The sequence below is a fragment of the Meleagris gallopavo genome, chromosome 2 (assembly GCF_905368555.1).
Source record: "Meleagris gallopavo chromosome 2, MGAL_WU_HG_1.1, whole genome shotgun sequence".
Classification (NCBI taxonomy): Eukaryota; Metazoa; Chordata; class Aves; order Galliformes; family Phasianidae; genus Meleagris; species Meleagris gallopavo.
In genome coordinates, this window is record NC_139405.1 from 44,873,728 (window position 1) to 44,890,075 (window position 16,348).

Genomic DNA, 16,348 nt, shown 5'->3' on the forward strand with positions numbered 1-16,348 from the left:
GGCTTTTAGTATTGGCCTTTCTCTATGGCCAGAAAAGAAAGTAGGGCCTGAGACAATACAAATCGTGGTTTTGCGATTAGGAGAGTAATTAATTCCCTTAAAAAGTGAAGTAACACGTTATAACATCATAAGCAAAAATACCACACCCCAAAATTGACGTTAGACTTGGGCCCTTTTCCAGCCACTGTCCAGGGAAGAGCACCACGGCGCAAGCCACAGACGCCCACAGCTCCTACAAGCTCCGCCCGGGCCAGTAGTCCCCCGCCCACTCCCAACCGGCAGTCAGCGCGCATGCGCAAAGCAGCCGTGCGCCGCCGTTTCTAGAACCTCCTAGAAGCGCTGCCACCTCCCATACGGTTCAGTGGCTTTGTTCAACGGCAAGGACCAATCACGGTTCGAGACCGGGCTGCACCGCGCCCCTGGATTGGGCGGGCGGCCGTGGCCCCGTCCCTTCAACGCCCGGCCTGCCCGCGCCCGACTCGGGCGGAGTTCCCGGCATTCCATAGCGGCCTGTTGGCCATTCTGCGGCTCGGCGCTGTGTCTGCTTCTCGCGCCGCGGCCTGGCGGGAAGATGGCGGCGATGGAGGGGCCCCTGGCTGTGTTCGGCGAGCGGACCAGCGGCGACACCATCCGCACGCAGAACGGTAACGGCCGTGTGCTGCCGGCGGAGCCCGCTAAGCGGGGAGGGAGCGCGGAGGAGGTAACATGGCGCAGCCATGTGCTTCCCCGCCCCGGGCCTGCCGCCGCCGCCTCGGCTCGGTCGTGAGGGCGGGCGGCTGCCGGCCAGGGTGTGTGGGGACCGCCGCCAACTTGTAGGGCCTGCAGGGTGCCGGGTGGGGAGGTGGCTGCTGGGGAAAGGGACCCCGTCCGAATTACATTTCTCACAAACGGCACACGGGGAAGGCTGTGCATCCCGGGATCGTTTGCGTTTCTGAGAAGGTGAACGAGAAAAGAAGAAGCTGAGGAGTTGTCTTCTGGTGATTGTGAGGGTTGTATGGTTCTGATGTATGCTTAAGGTCTAGATGGCCTTAATCTGCCTGAGACGCTCGGTAATGGTAGTTTCTTTCAAAAAGCTGCTCTAAACGGTAGTAGTTACACCGTTGGAAACTCAGAGTGAGGGCCTGCATTGCAGCTATTCCCATTATACTACCACTTTTTCATTCTCCAGAGGAAGTGGCTATGCTTGTGGGATAGAGGAAAAACTTGCCACGGTCTGAAGGAAAAGGTTGATTGTATCTTTTTCCTACATGAAGTTGGCAGAACATCACGTGGACAAGCTGCTACCTTAGATGCTCCATTATCATTTAAGTGCCTGGAGGCCCCTCGCTTCTGATTTTCATGACTTTAAATATTTTGTGTTAGTTACAGACCTAATCGAGGTAAAAAGATATGTTATCAGCTGTTATATGTTCTACGTTATGTGGTTGTACCATGGATCTACCTTGGTTTGTGCTGCTTGTATTTAGTACGGCTTAATACCCGCAAACCAGACTGAAAAGTGATCCTGAGTTAGTTTATCTAAAGTTTCTGAGGCACAGGCTTCTCGTGCTTTTTGGTTTTCAAAATCTTTTTTTCTTTTCATTTATGTAGTTACTGCTGCATCTGCAATTGCCAACATTGTGAAAAGTTCCCTGGGACCAGTTGGGCTGGATAAGATGTTGGTGGATGATATTGGGGTAAGTAAACTTTATCTAAGTGGAAAATGCTGAAGTGTTTTATTGTTGAAGTGCTTCCACCTAGTGTGCTTCCTAGGTGTCATTTTCACGTACCTGTTCTTGTGTTGTGTGGAGAGAGAGTGGGAGGAGGAGCATTTCAGTAAAATAGTCTATTCACGTGGTTCGTGCTGTATCACTTGCATCAGTAGCTTCTGTATTACAGTTGACTTTTTTCTCTGTGTAAAAGTAATTACTTGACAAAATTATTTGAACTTAAATGAGTATATAATGCTGTAGTCAGACTGCTGTTGACTCGTATACCTGGTTCTCTTCCCTGTGAGATAGAATGTAAAAGCGACTTCAAATAACTTTTTAACAATTTTAAGATTGGTATTTTGCACTTAAAATTATTTAAACTTTTCCTGGTATAAGACCATAATAAAATACTACTTTGGAAGCGATTCACCGCCATGCTATTAGCATGATATTTGCAAAACATTTTGTATCTAACAGGTGTTTCTGATGAAAATGAGGTGCCAGTTGTCCCTGATAACTACGGGTCACTTGGTTACAAAGAAGCAATAAGCATTTGGTATAAATAGCCATTTCATGAAAATTTACAAAAAAAAATTAATGTTCTGTTTCATGAACATTGCAGAACACGACAGGAAAAACAATAGACATATATTTTGTACTAATATTCGATTTCTAAAAACTAGGATGTGACCATTACTAATGACGGTGCAACTATTCTGAAACTGCTGGAAGTTGAACATCCTGCTGCAAAAGTCCTTTGTGAGCTGGCAGACCTACAAGACAAAGAAGTTGGTGATGGGACAACCTCAGTGGTATGCAAGAAGTTTTATAGGCAGATGCAACAAATGTCAGTGTTTCGTGATCTCAGGTTTTTTTCAAAGTGGTTTGCAGAAGAAAGAAATCAGATTTGTGTGTTTGTTTCATAGATGCTTGTTTCCATATGCAGTCGGTATGCTGGAATGGAATTCACTCACTGCTGTTTATGCACTATTGTTTCTTTGTTGAAGTCAAGGATAGTTTCTGAATTTACATTCTTTCTTTCTAACCACTGGGAAAGTAAAATGCTAAGGCTAATTAGTAAGAATACTGAATGTTGTAAAAGTTTTTAGGGAATTGAAAAGTTCTATGCCTTTTAAAATTGGATGGCATTTTCCCCAAGGTCAGAAAATACGGTTAAGGTGTTGTTTCTGCTGAGCAGACATTGAACCATCGGGGATTCTACTTCTCTGCTGTATGGTAGCAAGTAGTTGTTTTGGTTGTATGAAATAGGTATATTTGGTGTTTGTATTTCAAACAGGTAATCATTGCTGCGGAACTTCTAAAAAATGCTGACGAGCTTGTCAAACAGAAAATCCATCCTACCTCCATTATTGGTGGATACCGACTTGCTTGCAAGTAAGAAACTGATACAGTTGAAGTATATTGCATTTTCCAGGTACAATAAGTGCACGCTTTTTATTTCTGGTTTTATATCTGCATTAATGAAGACTTCTTTGTGCAAAATGGATACGCTGGTTTCATTGTAGTTTTAATTCTGTATTTGTATACTGTCACATAAAAATGTCATTTTACTGTTCAAGAAGAATAATTGATTTAACTTCTCTGTAACATTTAGTGGGACTGAGGGCATGAGATTTTTGTCTTTTGTAAGGGTGGCATTCTTTATTGGTATTTTGTTTTTATTCTACAGGGAAGCAGTTCGCTACATCAATGAAAACCTTATTATTAACACAGACGAGTTAGGCAGGGAATGCCTAATTAATGCTGCTAAAACATCCATGTCCTCAAAAATTATAGGAATGTATCCTTTAACTTGTTTCAGTTATTTACATGTTCAGAGAGCTTAATCAGTTAGGCTAGTTTCCTTTACAGCAGCGGTAAAATGATAGATGAAGTGTTCTCCCATTCATAACAAACATGCAGAAAACACTTCACTGGTATTGTTATCTCTCATGGGAAAGCATGTTCACACCTTTCCAAAGTATTTGAACTTGGAGAAGGACACCATAATAGACATAAGTGTATTAATTTTTTTTTTCCTTACAGTGTGTGTCTATGCAAAAGAACTGCGTGAATGGAAAAATTCAGAAGTCAGGTATCTAGGGGAGTGAAACTGCAGGAAAGAAGGTTGTGTTTTACTTGATAGTCACAGAAAAACCTGTATTCTTGATCTTTGTGCTAATAGGAGGATGCATTACTGTGATCATAGGATAGATGTTTTGTTCTGTTAAAGAACAAAAAGGGTCAAAACAAGCTTTGCATTAGCCTGTCCTAATTTACTTCTCATTATTTCAGCTTTGAGTTACTCATTCTTCTAAAAAAAGTGTTAAAAAATATTTTATACAAGGAACTTTGCTTTTTTTTTTTCCTTTCTCTATTTTTTAAGGATAACAGTAGTTTTCGTTCCAGTTTTAACCTTAACAGTATTTTAGTGATGGTGATTTCTTCGCAAATATGGTGGTGGATGCTGCAATGGCAGTTAAATATACAGACCAGAAGGGCCAGGCCCGGTATCCAATCAACTCTGTTAATGTTTTGAAGGCACATGGCCGCAGCCAAAAAGAGAGCATTCTTGTGAATGGTTACGCTCTGAACTGCGTGGTGGGCTCACAGGGTAAGAAAACACTGTGTTTCATAGAGTTTTTTGTGAATTTGGTATTTTCGTTCTTTCTGCATGGATCTTCCTACTGACTGCACTAGTTGTGGAACTTTTGCTTTTTCAGTTCTAGAATGATTAAATAAGAAAAAAAAACAAAAAATCTTAGCACTTCATAATAATTTCTAGACACTGGTTTGAGAGGCCAAGTAGGGTACTCAAAATATTTGTAACTGTTTATTTTGCTGGTTTTGACATGGTAACACTGCAGTCTTTGAGAATACAAGTACCTCCCTTTTTGAGAGCCAGTGTCAGTTTTTACAGAGGTTTAAGTTTAATAGAATTGTCTCATGATTAAGTAACTTAAAAGTATGTGAGACTGATGGGTTAGTTCTTGTGGATGTTCATGTTTTCAGAATAGGGATCCATTGAAAGGAAACAGAAGTTATACTAGGGACTTAAAAATGTATTTCTGTCATTGAAGTCTCTGTTCATATTTTTTCATATTGGGCAGGACTGGAAATTGAAGAAACGAATAGATACCTGAAACGCAAAAGCAGCATTGTTTTCTAATGTAAACTTGAGAATCTGTTAACTCAGTTTGACAGCAGCCTTTTTCCTTCTTCTCTTCTCTATCCTCAGGTATGACGAAGAGAATAGTTAATGCAAAGATTGCGTGCCTTGACTTCAGCCTGCAGAAAGCAAAAATGAAGCTTGGCGTTCAGGTTGTTATCACGGACCCAGAGAAGCTGGACCAGATAAGGCAAAGGTGTGTGGAAGGTTGACTAACAGCCAGTGGGGTTGCAGTGGATGATTTGATCTCTTCAATTCTGGTGGGCTTGATGTAATTTTGACTGAGTACAAGAGACAGAAGTATTTAGAAAACTAATGTCTTAGTCAACAAATAACAAATATTAATTGGGGAAAAAAAAGTCTTTATTTCTGAAGGCGGAACTTAGTACTAAGTCCACTTCAAAGAAATCCACATAAACTTGTGTAGTGGTTCCTTCTTGCAAAGCTCTGCATGAAGATTTCAAGACATTGGTTAACGGAACCTAATTGCAAGCTTCTAAATGTGTTTGTAATTTTTTACGTTGTCCTTGCAGAGAATCAGATATTACAAAAGAAAGGATCCAGAAGATTTTGGCCACAGGTGCCAACGTTATTCTAACCACTGGAGGTATTGATGACATGTGTCTGAAATACTTCGTTGATGCTGGTGCCATGGCAGTACGAAGAGTTGTAAAGAAGGATCTTAAGCGGATTGCTAAGGCATCGGGAGGTATGTGTGTATGAAAATGCTTTTTCAAGTAAAAACTGCTGTAACTACCTGGTGTAGCTGGTAACTTACCTGGTGTAGGGAACCTGCTTTGGCAGGGGGGTTGGTCTCGATCTCTGGAGGTCCCTTCCAACCCTTACAATTCTGTGATTCTGTGAACTAATCTTTGGAGTATGGCTTCTTAGTGTGTAGGCCATGCAAGGAGAGAGAGGATGAAGAAAGCTGAAGCACTCTTGTTATGTTTTAACTTTACTGTTCCTTTTAAATGAGCGTTCCATCAGAGTAGATAGTTGAAGGGATTGCCCAAGGAAGGTTTACAGCATGGAAAAATTAAATGGTGCTTTATACTGGGGAAAAGTACTCTGTATAGATAGTTCAAGACAAATGAAGAATTGCTGCAGTATTTAATGCATAATTAAACAACAACTAGAAAAAAATCTGGCCCTGTGCATATTTTCTGTCAGTTCTTACATGTTTAAGAAAGTGTTTTCATTTTGGTAAAGCAGGAGAACTTCTGGTTCTAAGAAAAATAAGTGCTGTAAAAATGGAGCAAAACCAGCAACTCCGATGACAAACTGCAGAAAATCTCCTTGCTGTGTGAAAAATAATTAACCTTTGCTACTGAAGTGCGGTTAATTAAATTAATTTTGCTCATTCTGCTTGTATTTATGTTTCTGATGTTCTTTCCATGTGCTGCTTCTGGGAAGTTGGCAAAGGATGTATTGGAACTGAATGCTAATTTCACATCTTGTTTGTTTTTTAAAGCGACCATATGTTCAACCCTTGCAAATCTTGAAGGTGAGGAAAGCTTTGAGGCATTAATGCTGGGACAGGCAGAAGAGGTGATTCAAGAGAGAATCTGTGATGACGAACTGATCTTAATCAAGAAGTAAGGGCCCCCTTTAGAGTATTCATTTTTGTGCATGGTTTTCTGTTGGATTTGAGATAAAATCCCATTTATTTGCTTCCATGCTATCTCAGTGGCATGGGTAGTTTATACGCATGGGAAAGAGTATATTAAAGTCCACTGCAAATGAGAGGTGAAAGTAACAGTATTTCATCTTGTCTGTTGGGGCTGGACAGCTGTTACATCAAATGTGATGTATCAATCAAATTGCTAGATAGGCTGTACTTAAAATGTGGTTTATCATAGTTTCTTTAACAAGAACATACTTGCCTATCGACTTCACTTCTGATCTCAATATCCAACTTTTGTCTCTTTTTGTAGCTGTTTCTGAGGAATCAAATATTCTGTGACTGTGGCACTTAAGCAGTTGTATGACTGCATTTACTGTACTGCTGGCAGTCATGACCTCACTTAATGGCTATGCAGAAGAGAGCTCTGCTTTTTCCTGTGCCGTCCCTCCTATTCCACAACTGTTCTGACACCAAAAACACTACAGTAATTGAAGTGTCTTTTTTTGTGTATCTTTCTCTAAAAGACTGCATCTCAATATAGGTAACAGTAATAACCTACTGGAACTTAAACTAAATACTAACTTACTATGTCACAATACACATACCCTGCAGGGAGCCATAACAGTAGTAAGATAGAACTTCTAAATGCTGAAAAAAGTCTGGCTCCACTGAGCTTGATTTTATAAGAAAAATGTCTACCGAGAGGAGTTGTAATTTGTATTTCTTTTTCAGTGAAGCTGTCTTCTGCTTCCTTTATTCCACAGCACAAAGGCTCGTACTTCAGCATCAATCATTTTACGAGGAGCTAATGACTTCATGTGTGATGAGATGGAACGATCTATACATGATGCTCTCTGTGTTGTTAAAAGAGTATTGGAATCCAAGTCCGTTGTTCCAGGTGGTGGTGCTGTAGAGGCAGCACTTTCGATTTACCTTGAAAATTATGCAACAAGTATGGTGAGTAATGGTTTCACAGATAAGTAACAGTGTATGTGTGCTTTGTTAGGACAGTATGAATTTTCTTTATTCTACCAGAAGTCAGCTCCGTGGTTCTTGAAAGCATAATTACTTTACACAATCATAAGATGCTTCTTTCAAACAGAAAACATGAATTAGTTTTCCTGATAATCAGACTAAAATGTGAAAGATGTTCTGTGTGGTTTGACCTATTGTCTTAATTCTGGCTGTGCTTTTTTCTAATTCCAGCAACAGCAGTAAGTTTTAAAACTTTGTTCTCTTTTTAGGGATCACGTGAACAACTTGCAATAGCAGAATTTGCAAGATCGCTCTTAATAATTCCAAATACCTTGGCAGTAAATGCTGCTCAAGATGCTACAGATCTCGTTGCGAAGTTAAGAGCATTCCATAATGAGGCTCAAGTTAACCCTGATCGCAAAAATCTGAAATGGCAAGTATCCCCAGGGGGTGGGTGAGTCGGATGGGAAATTGTTCTGGCAGTTTAGGGAGCCAAAATTTGCCTTCAAAAAGGCGTAGATTATCACTGAAATTCTTCTCCTGCTGATTTTTAGTTCTATGTATGTGTCACCAGGACCTAGTCTTAATGAAATGATAACACTCCAAGCTTATTTCTACTTTCCCTACTTTTCCATCTGATGATAGTTGTTCTTTCCAGGATCGGTCTCGACTTGGTCAACGGAAAGCCTCGTGATAATAAGCAAGCTGGTGTCTTTGAACCAACCATGGTCAAAACTAAGAGCCTGAAGTTTGCAACAGAAGCTGCAATTACTATTCTTCGAATCGATGACCTTATCAAACTGCACCCTGAACCTAAAGAAGATAGAGGGTGCTATGAAGATGCAGTTCACTCTGGAGCACTTGAAGAATAATTAGGCTTTATTTATGTTTATCTAACTTACACTTCCCACTCTTGTAACGGAAATGTTAATAAAACAAGTGGTTGAATGCTGCTATTTCTTTGTGGAAAAATTTATTTTCAGAAGCAAAAATTTCTGTGTAGTAACCATTAATCTTAATTGACAAGGCAATGATGAAGGAGCACAAAAAGCATTGTAGTAAGCCTCTGTAATGCTAGGGAAAACAAAAACATGCATGATTAGAAGGTTGCTAGTAAACTCTAAGGCAGTTATTCATCTCTCAATGCACATAGCTATTCCCATTCCTCCTCCTATGCAGAGAGCAGCAACACCACGTTTTCCACCTGTTCGTTCCAGTGCATGCAGCAGAGTCACAAGGATGCGACAACCAGAGGCACCCAGAGGGTGGCCAAGAGCAATAGCTCCACCTTGAGTGTTGATCTGAGGGGGAGGAAAGAACATAAGGTCAGGTTCAGAAGTCATTTGGCTTGCTGGAGTTTTGACATCAATGACATCACTGGGTATAGTCTCTGAAAGTGACTAAGCTAATGTGCTACATATACTACAAGGAAAACTAGATCCTGCGTGTAGAAGCTGTTACCAATTAGCATTTCTTCCCCAAGGAGCCTATCTAGTCATCCATTTTTATTTGCTACAGCTGTTAATGATGGTGTAGCTAGGGTGAATTTAAGGAGGAGAGTAATAACTGAAATTCTTAACCACTCCTGGAAGAAAACTGACTATCTTTCAGGCTTAGCTACTTTGCTGCAGAACTTAAGAGTTGTGTACATATCTACCAGAAGAAAGCTGTAGCCTGGTCTAGTAGGAAACAATTTGCTAGCAAAGCAGGCCTGCAGCTGAGGGAAATGCCTGATGTGGTATTGCCTATACCCATAGGGCTGCTCCAGTTCAACTCTGAATACAATCCAAATAGAATCGAGGAAACAAGACCTCATACGTTCATTACCTTTTCTGGATTTACTTTCAATTCTCTTGCTATTGCAATTGATAGTGATGCAAAGGCTTCATTAATTTCAAACAAGTCAACTTGGTCCAGAGTCCAACTGGCTTTGTCAATCTGAGAGAACAAAACAAATTTTATTAGAAGCTTTTTTATGTTTTCCTCAGCTCCTGAGGAAGCTGTTAATGAGACTTGTATCAGTGATACAAATTCACCACTATTAAAAAGCTGAAGGAAAGAAACAAGTTTTTTTCATAGCTGTGGTTCTCTTGAGGACAAGTGACATCATATCATGGTGTCAGCAAAAAAAAAAAAAGTCCCAACATGCTCACTGCTGGTATAACATCCAGGTTAATGTTTCACAGCTCTTGGTGCCGTTAACAACTGCAGGGAGTCAAACTGCACATGGTGCCCATAGTAGAACAAATAAAGTTTTCAGATGTAGGTTTTAGCTGATTAAAAGCAAGTTTTTACAAACAAGTCTGATTTCACTAGAGATTCTGAAAGCTTAATACAGTTTTTGAGTACAGGTGTTTAATTCCCAAAATGAGCACTAGTGATGGGTGTCAGGGCTAACAGCTCCGCTCTCCTGTCTTTATTGAGAAGCTGCTACTCAAAGCTTCCATGGTGCCACTTTAGAAGACAGTTTGATTAATGCTTTCACACAAGAAACTTGTAGTGTAATTGCCTGCTTAGGTATAGGCTCAGGCATGTTCTATGTATTTAAATATTTACTTCCACTGACTGTTTCTAACAGCAATGCTTTATCAGCAGAATCATTTGCAGCAATGATGTTTTGCAACCAGATTGACACATCTCTCCCGAGTCAAGGATGAGTGCCCCTTTGTACTAGATACACAGTGGGTAAAAGAGCCAACCTCCTGAGAAAGTGGTATCTTTAAGAATTACTACATTGCTGCACTAAAAAGCATGGCTTAGTCACCCTGCAGAGAAACTGGTACTAAGAAGTTCTGAAGCAAACACATTGGGAGGGTGTGAAGTATTTGGTAACACACATTATTACAAAGTTTATATTAAGAAGTGCCCTTTTTCAGAGTACCTATAGAATTTTAGGTAGAGCTAAATACTTGTCTGTGGTTGTCTATCCTACAGTTTAAACTAAGAATGTGTATCGCGTACAATAGAAACAGCATTTATGGCACTGATTTAGAAGAACGGGTCAAATGAAAAAATGCTTCAGCTTTATGACCATCACTTTCCCATTAAAAGCCAGAGAGGCTATGTGACCAGACTAGGCTTCCGCATTACCAGGACATTTCAAACACTAACAAAATAAGGTCTGCACAGCATAAATAAAACTAGGAAAGAATACTAAAGCAGATAATCAGCTAGGGTTGCCATGGGCTACATCTGTATTAGCAAGCAGCATGGTGCCACAGGAGGTTCTCATAACAGAAGCACTCAGGGGACTGGACACAGGGTGCCTCAATGGAGGCAATACTGGCTTGAGCACATCAGATGTGATTCTAGAAAGCCCCTTCTTGATTAGTTTCATCTGAAAGGAAATTGAGCTTTCACAGAGCAGCACTTTGGCAAGACAAACCAAAGCACAAAGGGCATAATCATATTCGCGAAAGCAGACGCACTCACTGCTCATCCTTTCAGCACGTAGTACTGCAAACACAACTAGGCAATGGTATGAACATTAACCTGGCCAGACAAAGAATCAGAACTATGCTGTGGCAGACCCAATTCATCTCCAAATTAGGTCAGTATATGCTTCCATTAAATTTGATCTTAACGCTCCTAGGTGATCAAGGAGGCCTATAAACTTGACTACATTATGTTCCAAATGCTATACTTACATCTATAAATTATTTTTCAATGAGTAGGCATCTCTAGAAAATGAAAAGAGATTACAAGTTCTTTTTAGTAATGGATAGACAGATAAGCAATTACTTACAGCTTTCCTTATTGCTGAAATGGGCCCTACTCCCATTATAGATGGATCTACACCCGTCTGAGCCCAAGATACAACCCGGGCCATAGGCATAAGACCTCTCCTAGCAGCTTCAGATTTCTTCATTAGAATCACAGCTGCAGCTCCATCATTTAAACCTGTGGAATGACAAACAGCTGCTGTATGTTTGCTGGGTAACTGCAATCAAGCATTGCTATCAAGCATTGTATTGTCCAAATACTTGTGTTACTTCACAGAAAGCAAGCAAATAAAAGACATCTCAGGAAAGAAATCCTTCTCCACAGTTACATTTGAGTTCTACTTATATTGTCAAACACTGCCACTTCCTTTAAAGCATATCTAGTAGTGACCACACAGCAGACACCTCTTCCATGCCCTTCCTTGAGCTACACACAGCTATTATAGTTTTCCATTTCAGTTTTAGCCTGACTGACCTGAAGCATTAGCTGCTGTTACTGTCCCAGTTCCATCAGTCAGAAAACAGGGTTTTAACTTTGCCATTGCTTCCAAGTTGCTCCCATGTCGAGGGTATTCATCTGTTTTAACTTCTATAGGACCTGCAAAGCAAAGTGTTAGGCTCATAGGAGACCCTGGTAACACGTACACATACCTTAAACACAGAGCTGACAGAACCAGCAGGGTGATTTGGAATTTATGCCATATTCCTCTTTACCAACAAATTAAGCACATTAAATCTCCCTCCAGCTGCTTCTGGCAGGACAGGCAGCTGGGTTTCATGAAATGAATGCTAGCAAGCAAAATACTGTACAAAAACATACATTGTTCTGGCTCTTCCTAGTAGAACCGCTTCTCTTCCAAGAAGGGGGCAATTGTAGGAATATCATTGGAAAGAACAGTCAAGTAACATGAAATAATATCTACACTGGTTTCAAGAAAGTCCTGAAGGCCTAACGTCAGAACTTTTCTCACAGGAGCTTCTCAGTTGATTGTAGGGGGAATCGCCCTATTATACCTTTGGCTTGTGTGCCGTAAGAGGTCTGCTTAAATCCTAAGCAAACCTAAAGAGAAACACACCTAATGTCCGTAACTGCACCTAGTTAATTAACTAGTAATTCTAACTATTGTTTACTGTGTATTTTACCAGGTGGTCAAGACTTGCCATATCAACATGACTGATTTAAGTTTTGTCTAACAACATGAAAATATTGATTTTAATACAGCATCCAAAGTTGAGAACCTATGTTAAGCATGATATGGGCCTGGATTGTAATTACTTCTCCAATAAAATAGATAGTAGTATTTGCATAGAGCTACATTTGAGTATTCCACATTTGCATTGTTTCTCTCTTATTTCAAAAAAGAAGGGCTGGAAACTGAAAAAGAGAGCAACAGGTTACAGACTTGTGGAACCACTTGTATAACAGGCTGCGTAACTGGAAAACCATTAACTAAAAGAGACATAGTAGGAAATGGTTTTTTTTTCTTTAAAATTAGCTGTAGTTATCCATTTAACACCTACCTTTTTTGGAAGGTACAAGAACAGGAACAATTTCTTTTACAAAATAGCCAGCTTTCTGTGCTGCCTCTGTCCTGTTCTGTGACTGTAAAGCAAGTTGGTCTTGTTCCCCTCTGCTAACTTGCCACTGATTGGCCACATTTTCAGCTGAAATTAGAATAAAATGCATATTACTGACAGTACCTCCCATAGCTGTAAGCTTTAAAGTTGAAAGCACACAGGTAGTCATTAATGTTTGCTGTAGTGAGCAGCTGAACTCATTGAACAGTTTGCACTTTAATTTCTTGTTTTGGTTGCTCATGATTCTCTGCTATATTTCATTCTGTGGGTGTACATTTCTGTGCAGGATCTCCTCCCAGGTGGTAAATCTAGCTAAATAGAAACGCCAACAAGCTTTTCTAATTGCTTATCTGGATCAGATCAGATCTCTCAACAAGCACTTAGCTGACTATACCATCCAGGATGCAATAACCTAAGGTTGCAAAACTACACGCATCCACAGTACATTTCACCTAATTCCTCCCCACCGTAAAACTGTGCAGCTGAATGCTTCAGTTAGGAATTAATTTGGATACTTTTCCTGAAGTTAATTTAAATTGCTCAGAAGCAAAAGAGGTGCAGTGAAATGAAGTGCGGACAGGTATAAGCCAGGGAGTCTGAGTATGTACTCTTCCAGGCCAACATTTTATTAGCTCCAATAGACAAAAAAGTTTGTTTTACTTGCAAAGCAAAAAATGCCTTCAACACTTATCAGTATTAGGGTTTGTAGTCATGAAAAAGAGAACAACTTAAGGATAGCTTGGAATTTCTTAACAGATTTTTGAAATTTCCTAAGAGTGAATTCTCCTCCCGCCTTCCCATTTAACTATTTGATTTTCAGAACTATCACCACTTACCAGTTATACCCATATGATACTGATAAAAAGCATCTGTAAGGCCATCCCGGATTATAGTATCCTGCAAGGAAGCCTCTCCCATTTTCACCCCAGCTCGCATGTGAATTGCATGAGGAGCCTGCAGGAAGGTATTTCAGAAGGAGTTAGATTGTTTCTACCAGTGGTATGCAAAGTAGCCAAGACAGCAGGACAGACAGAGACAGATTCCCACCTTGGGACTACAGGTACCAATCCCAACTCACCTTTCCTTCTCACAGTCTCCCTTATACACATACCCTCCTGCCCCCAAAACCACCCACTTTAAGTCCTTTTCTCACACTGCAGGATAGAATGAAAAGTAAGGGGAAAATTAGGGTCCTTGGCCAGTCAAAACATGGGGATCCCCAGCTGGATGCTCTGTCTCTCCTTCCAAGGTCTGATAGCTGTCATGGTGCTTGACCTGTGCATTTTCCAGGCAGCAGATCACCAACCAGTAAATGTTTTCTCAGCACAGACAGAATCACACAGTACTGTGGGGCAAGACAGCCCGTGTATCCCTCTAAATGTTTCCCATTGTACTCTGCTACCAGGAAGCACCAACATCACCCTCAGCATTAGGCAGCCAGTGGACCTTTGCATTAGATCGCTTTCCAAGCACGAGTCCATGACACAGCCTTGGGCTGAAAACCTTAAAATGAAAGCACTTTGCTTTCTTCCCAAGCTCAAATTACTTATTGACCGATTAATCTGTAAGAGAATAACATTTCCAGTTATTCATTCTTTGAGCCTCTTGCAGCACAGAAACCCTCTCTCATTGCCAGCTGTTGCAAGCAGATACATCTCTACATCACAACAGGGCTGGATGGAAATTCAAATAGAATTTTAAACGTAGTGTGTGTTTGCATGGCATCTTTTTAGTAACTACAATATTATTAAATAAAAGAAAAGCTACCAAGTCCTTTTTTGATGCATAACTTCACTTTCAAGTGCAGAAACTGCCTCCAAAGCATTAACCTTGGAACACCTGGTTTCATCATCACTTACTGCTGTCCTCAGTAAGCCAGAAAATGAGAGTGAAATCTCTTGCTTTACCTTGCTCATGCTTTCCATGCCTCCTGCGACCACAATACTGGAGTCTCCCGTCATTATGGACTGTGCCCCCAGACAGACTGCCTTCAGGCCAGACCCACAGATCATCTGACAGCTCCATGCCGGCACTGAGTATGGGATTCCTGCTCCAACACTCGCCTGCCGAGCTGGGTTCTGGCCAGCACCTGTAAGAATAGACAGTTGTTGCCCTCGCACTCTCTTTAAATGAAACATGGGTCTTGCCACTTTCTATGATTGTACTCCAATTCCCCCCAAATGCTGAGCTTGCTCCTACTATTAGTTGGTAGATAAAGCTTCTGGCAGCAATCTGCAGCTCAGTTACCTCCCTCATTTAATTGGCCACTTACTACTGTTATTTTATATTTGTAACCCTGCTTCTGACTGTGGGTGAGATGAAGCACCAATTATTCAACGTCAAATCAGCACCAACCTGTTGTACATGTATAGGACATGCATTCACTTTAACTGCTGCTAGCTGAACAGTTTCTTTCAGACATCTTCTACACGTTATGAATAGACAGTGTTTCCTATAAACTCCCTTGAAAACCAATTTATGCAAGGTCAGTCACAAAAGCTTCCATTCTTGTTTGCAACTTTGATGTTGAGAACAGGAGCGCTACATTCAGCTACAACATTCTTCATCTACACGTCCTCCAGGCTAAAGTGACGCCAGCTCTTTTGTATGCAAAGGAATGGATAAAGAGAGCGCACCGTGCATTGTGCTAATAACATACAGAAATCCAAATCAGCTTTAAACGTGATGTTCAACTATCTATTTCCTTTATTTTCTTCCTCTTGTTTGAAGCACAACCTGCCCGGTGATCCTACTGCTTAAACATCACCACCCCACAAAGAGCAGGCAACCGCACCTAAACGACCAATTTCCTGCCTGCTGCAGTTCCACGAAATCAAGAGACCCATCCGCAAGCAAGCAGGGGATGCTGCAGTGGGTCCCGGGCGGCCTTTGTCCCGCAGCGGCGGAGCCGTTGCCGCCCACACCGTCACATCCACGAGAAGCTACGCCCGAGGTGAGAGCGGGAGCAGCCGTGCCCTACCTGCGGTTAGCACCTGGCCCAGCACCACCTCCGACACCTCCTCGGGGCCCAGCCCGGCCCGCCGCAGCGCCTCGCGGATGACAGCGGCGCCCAGCTCGTGCGCCGGCAGCGCGGACAGCGCGCCGTTGAAGGAACCTGGCGAGGAGAGAGAGGAGAGTCGTCACCGCCCGCCGCCCCGGCCACGCCGCGCCCACCGGGCACCAGCGCTCCAGCGGGCACCCGGCCCCGGAGGGGCACCCGTCGCCCGGCCCCTCACCGATGGCGGTCCGGACGGCCGCGACGAACACAATGGGGTCGGCGCTCATGGCGGCAGCGGCGGAGCGGAGGCTGTGAGAGGCGACGAGAGCCTGCACGGAGCCGGGACCGGGGCCGCCCCTCGCGTGTTGCCGGCGCCGCCCCTCGCCTGTTGTCAGGCGGGCCGAACCGCGAGCGGGAGGCGGTGGGGGCCGGGCCCCGCTGGAGGGAGCCTGGCTAGAATGGAGGGAGGAGCCGACATCGCCGCTCGGTGCAGGCAGCTAAGGTCTAAGAAAAAAAGGATGGGTGGGCTGAAAACAACGGCCTGTTTCACAGCTGAGCTTTCTAGTCCTTATTCCTTCCCGTGCTGAGTCA

At 42.1% G+C, this 16,348-nt stretch overlaps 2 protein-coding genes and 1 non-coding gene across 3 annotated transcripts; 2 read left to right on the forward strand and 1 right to left on the reverse strand.

The window, feature by feature from the left end:
• Positions 1–433: 433 nt before the first annotated feature.
• Positions 434–8,415, forward strand: TCP1 (t-complex 1). Its single transcript, XM_003204081.5, has 12 exons — positions 434–644; positions 1,591–1,676; positions 2,375–2,503; positions 2,989–3,086; positions 3,382–3,492; positions 4,124–4,305; positions 4,930–5,056; positions 5,394–5,569; positions 6,332–6,455; positions 7,249–7,441; positions 7,729–7,892; positions 8,118–8,415. The coding sequence occupies exons 1-12, from the start codon at positions 572–574 to the stop codon at positions 8,329–8,331; spliced, it is 1,677 nt and encodes a 558-aa protein (XP_003204129.1). The 5' UTR covers positions 434–571; the 3' UTR covers positions 8,332–8,415.
• On the forward strand, positions 1,135–1,271 carry LOC116216403 (small nucleolar RNA SNORA29). The gene has a single exon (XR_004159084.1). It is a non-coding gene; the product is annotated as a small nucleolar RNA SNORA29 (small nucleolar RNA).
• Positions 8,416–16,133, reverse strand: ACAT2 (acetyl-CoA acetyltransferase 2). Its single transcript, XM_085216954.1, has 9 exons — positions 15,996–16,133; positions 15,740–15,874; positions 14,667–14,848; positions 13,596–13,713; positions 12,703–12,846; positions 11,657–11,779; positions 11,205–11,359; positions 9,287–9,397; positions 8,416–8,760 (listed from the first exon to the last, which is right to left on the reverse strand). The coding sequence occupies exons 1-9, from the start codon at positions 16,042–16,044 to the stop codon at positions 8,593–8,595; spliced, it is 1,185 nt and encodes a 394-aa protein (XP_085073080.1). The 5' UTR covers positions 16,045–16,133; the 3' UTR covers positions 8,416–8,592.
• Between the last annotated feature and the right edge of the window lie 215 nt (positions 16,134–16,348).

What these genes read in the sequence shown, in the direction of transcription:
- TCP1 (XM_003204081.5), top strand. Translation starts at nt 572, where the DNA reads ATGGCGGCGATGGAGGGGCCCCTGGCTGTGTTCGGCGAGCGGACCAGC. An exon ending in CTGCGTGGTGGGCTCACAGG is followed by an intron (nt 4,306 to 4,929) that starts GTAAGAAAACAC and finishes CTCTATCCTCAG; the next exon opens with GTATGACGAAGAGAATAGTT. An exon ending in CTGGACCAGATAAGGCAAAG is followed by an intron (nt 5,057 to 5,393) that starts GTGTGTGGAAGG and finishes TTGTCCTTGCAG; the next exon opens with AGAATCAGATATTACAAAAG.
- ACAT2 (XM_085216954.1), bottom strand. Translation starts at nt 16,044, where the DNA reads ATGAGCGCCGACCCCATTGTGTTCGTCGCGGCCGTCCGGACCGCCATC. An exon ending in GCATGGAAAGCATGAGCAAG is followed by an intron (nt 13,714 to 14,666) that starts GTAAAGCAAGAG and finishes ACCTTCCTGCAG; the next exon opens with GCTCCTCATGCAATTCACAT. An exon ending in AACAGCAGCTAATGCTTCAG is followed by an intron (nt 11,360 to 11,656) that starts GTCAGTCAGGCT and finishes GTCATTCCACAG; the next exon opens with GTTTAAATGATGGAGCTGCA.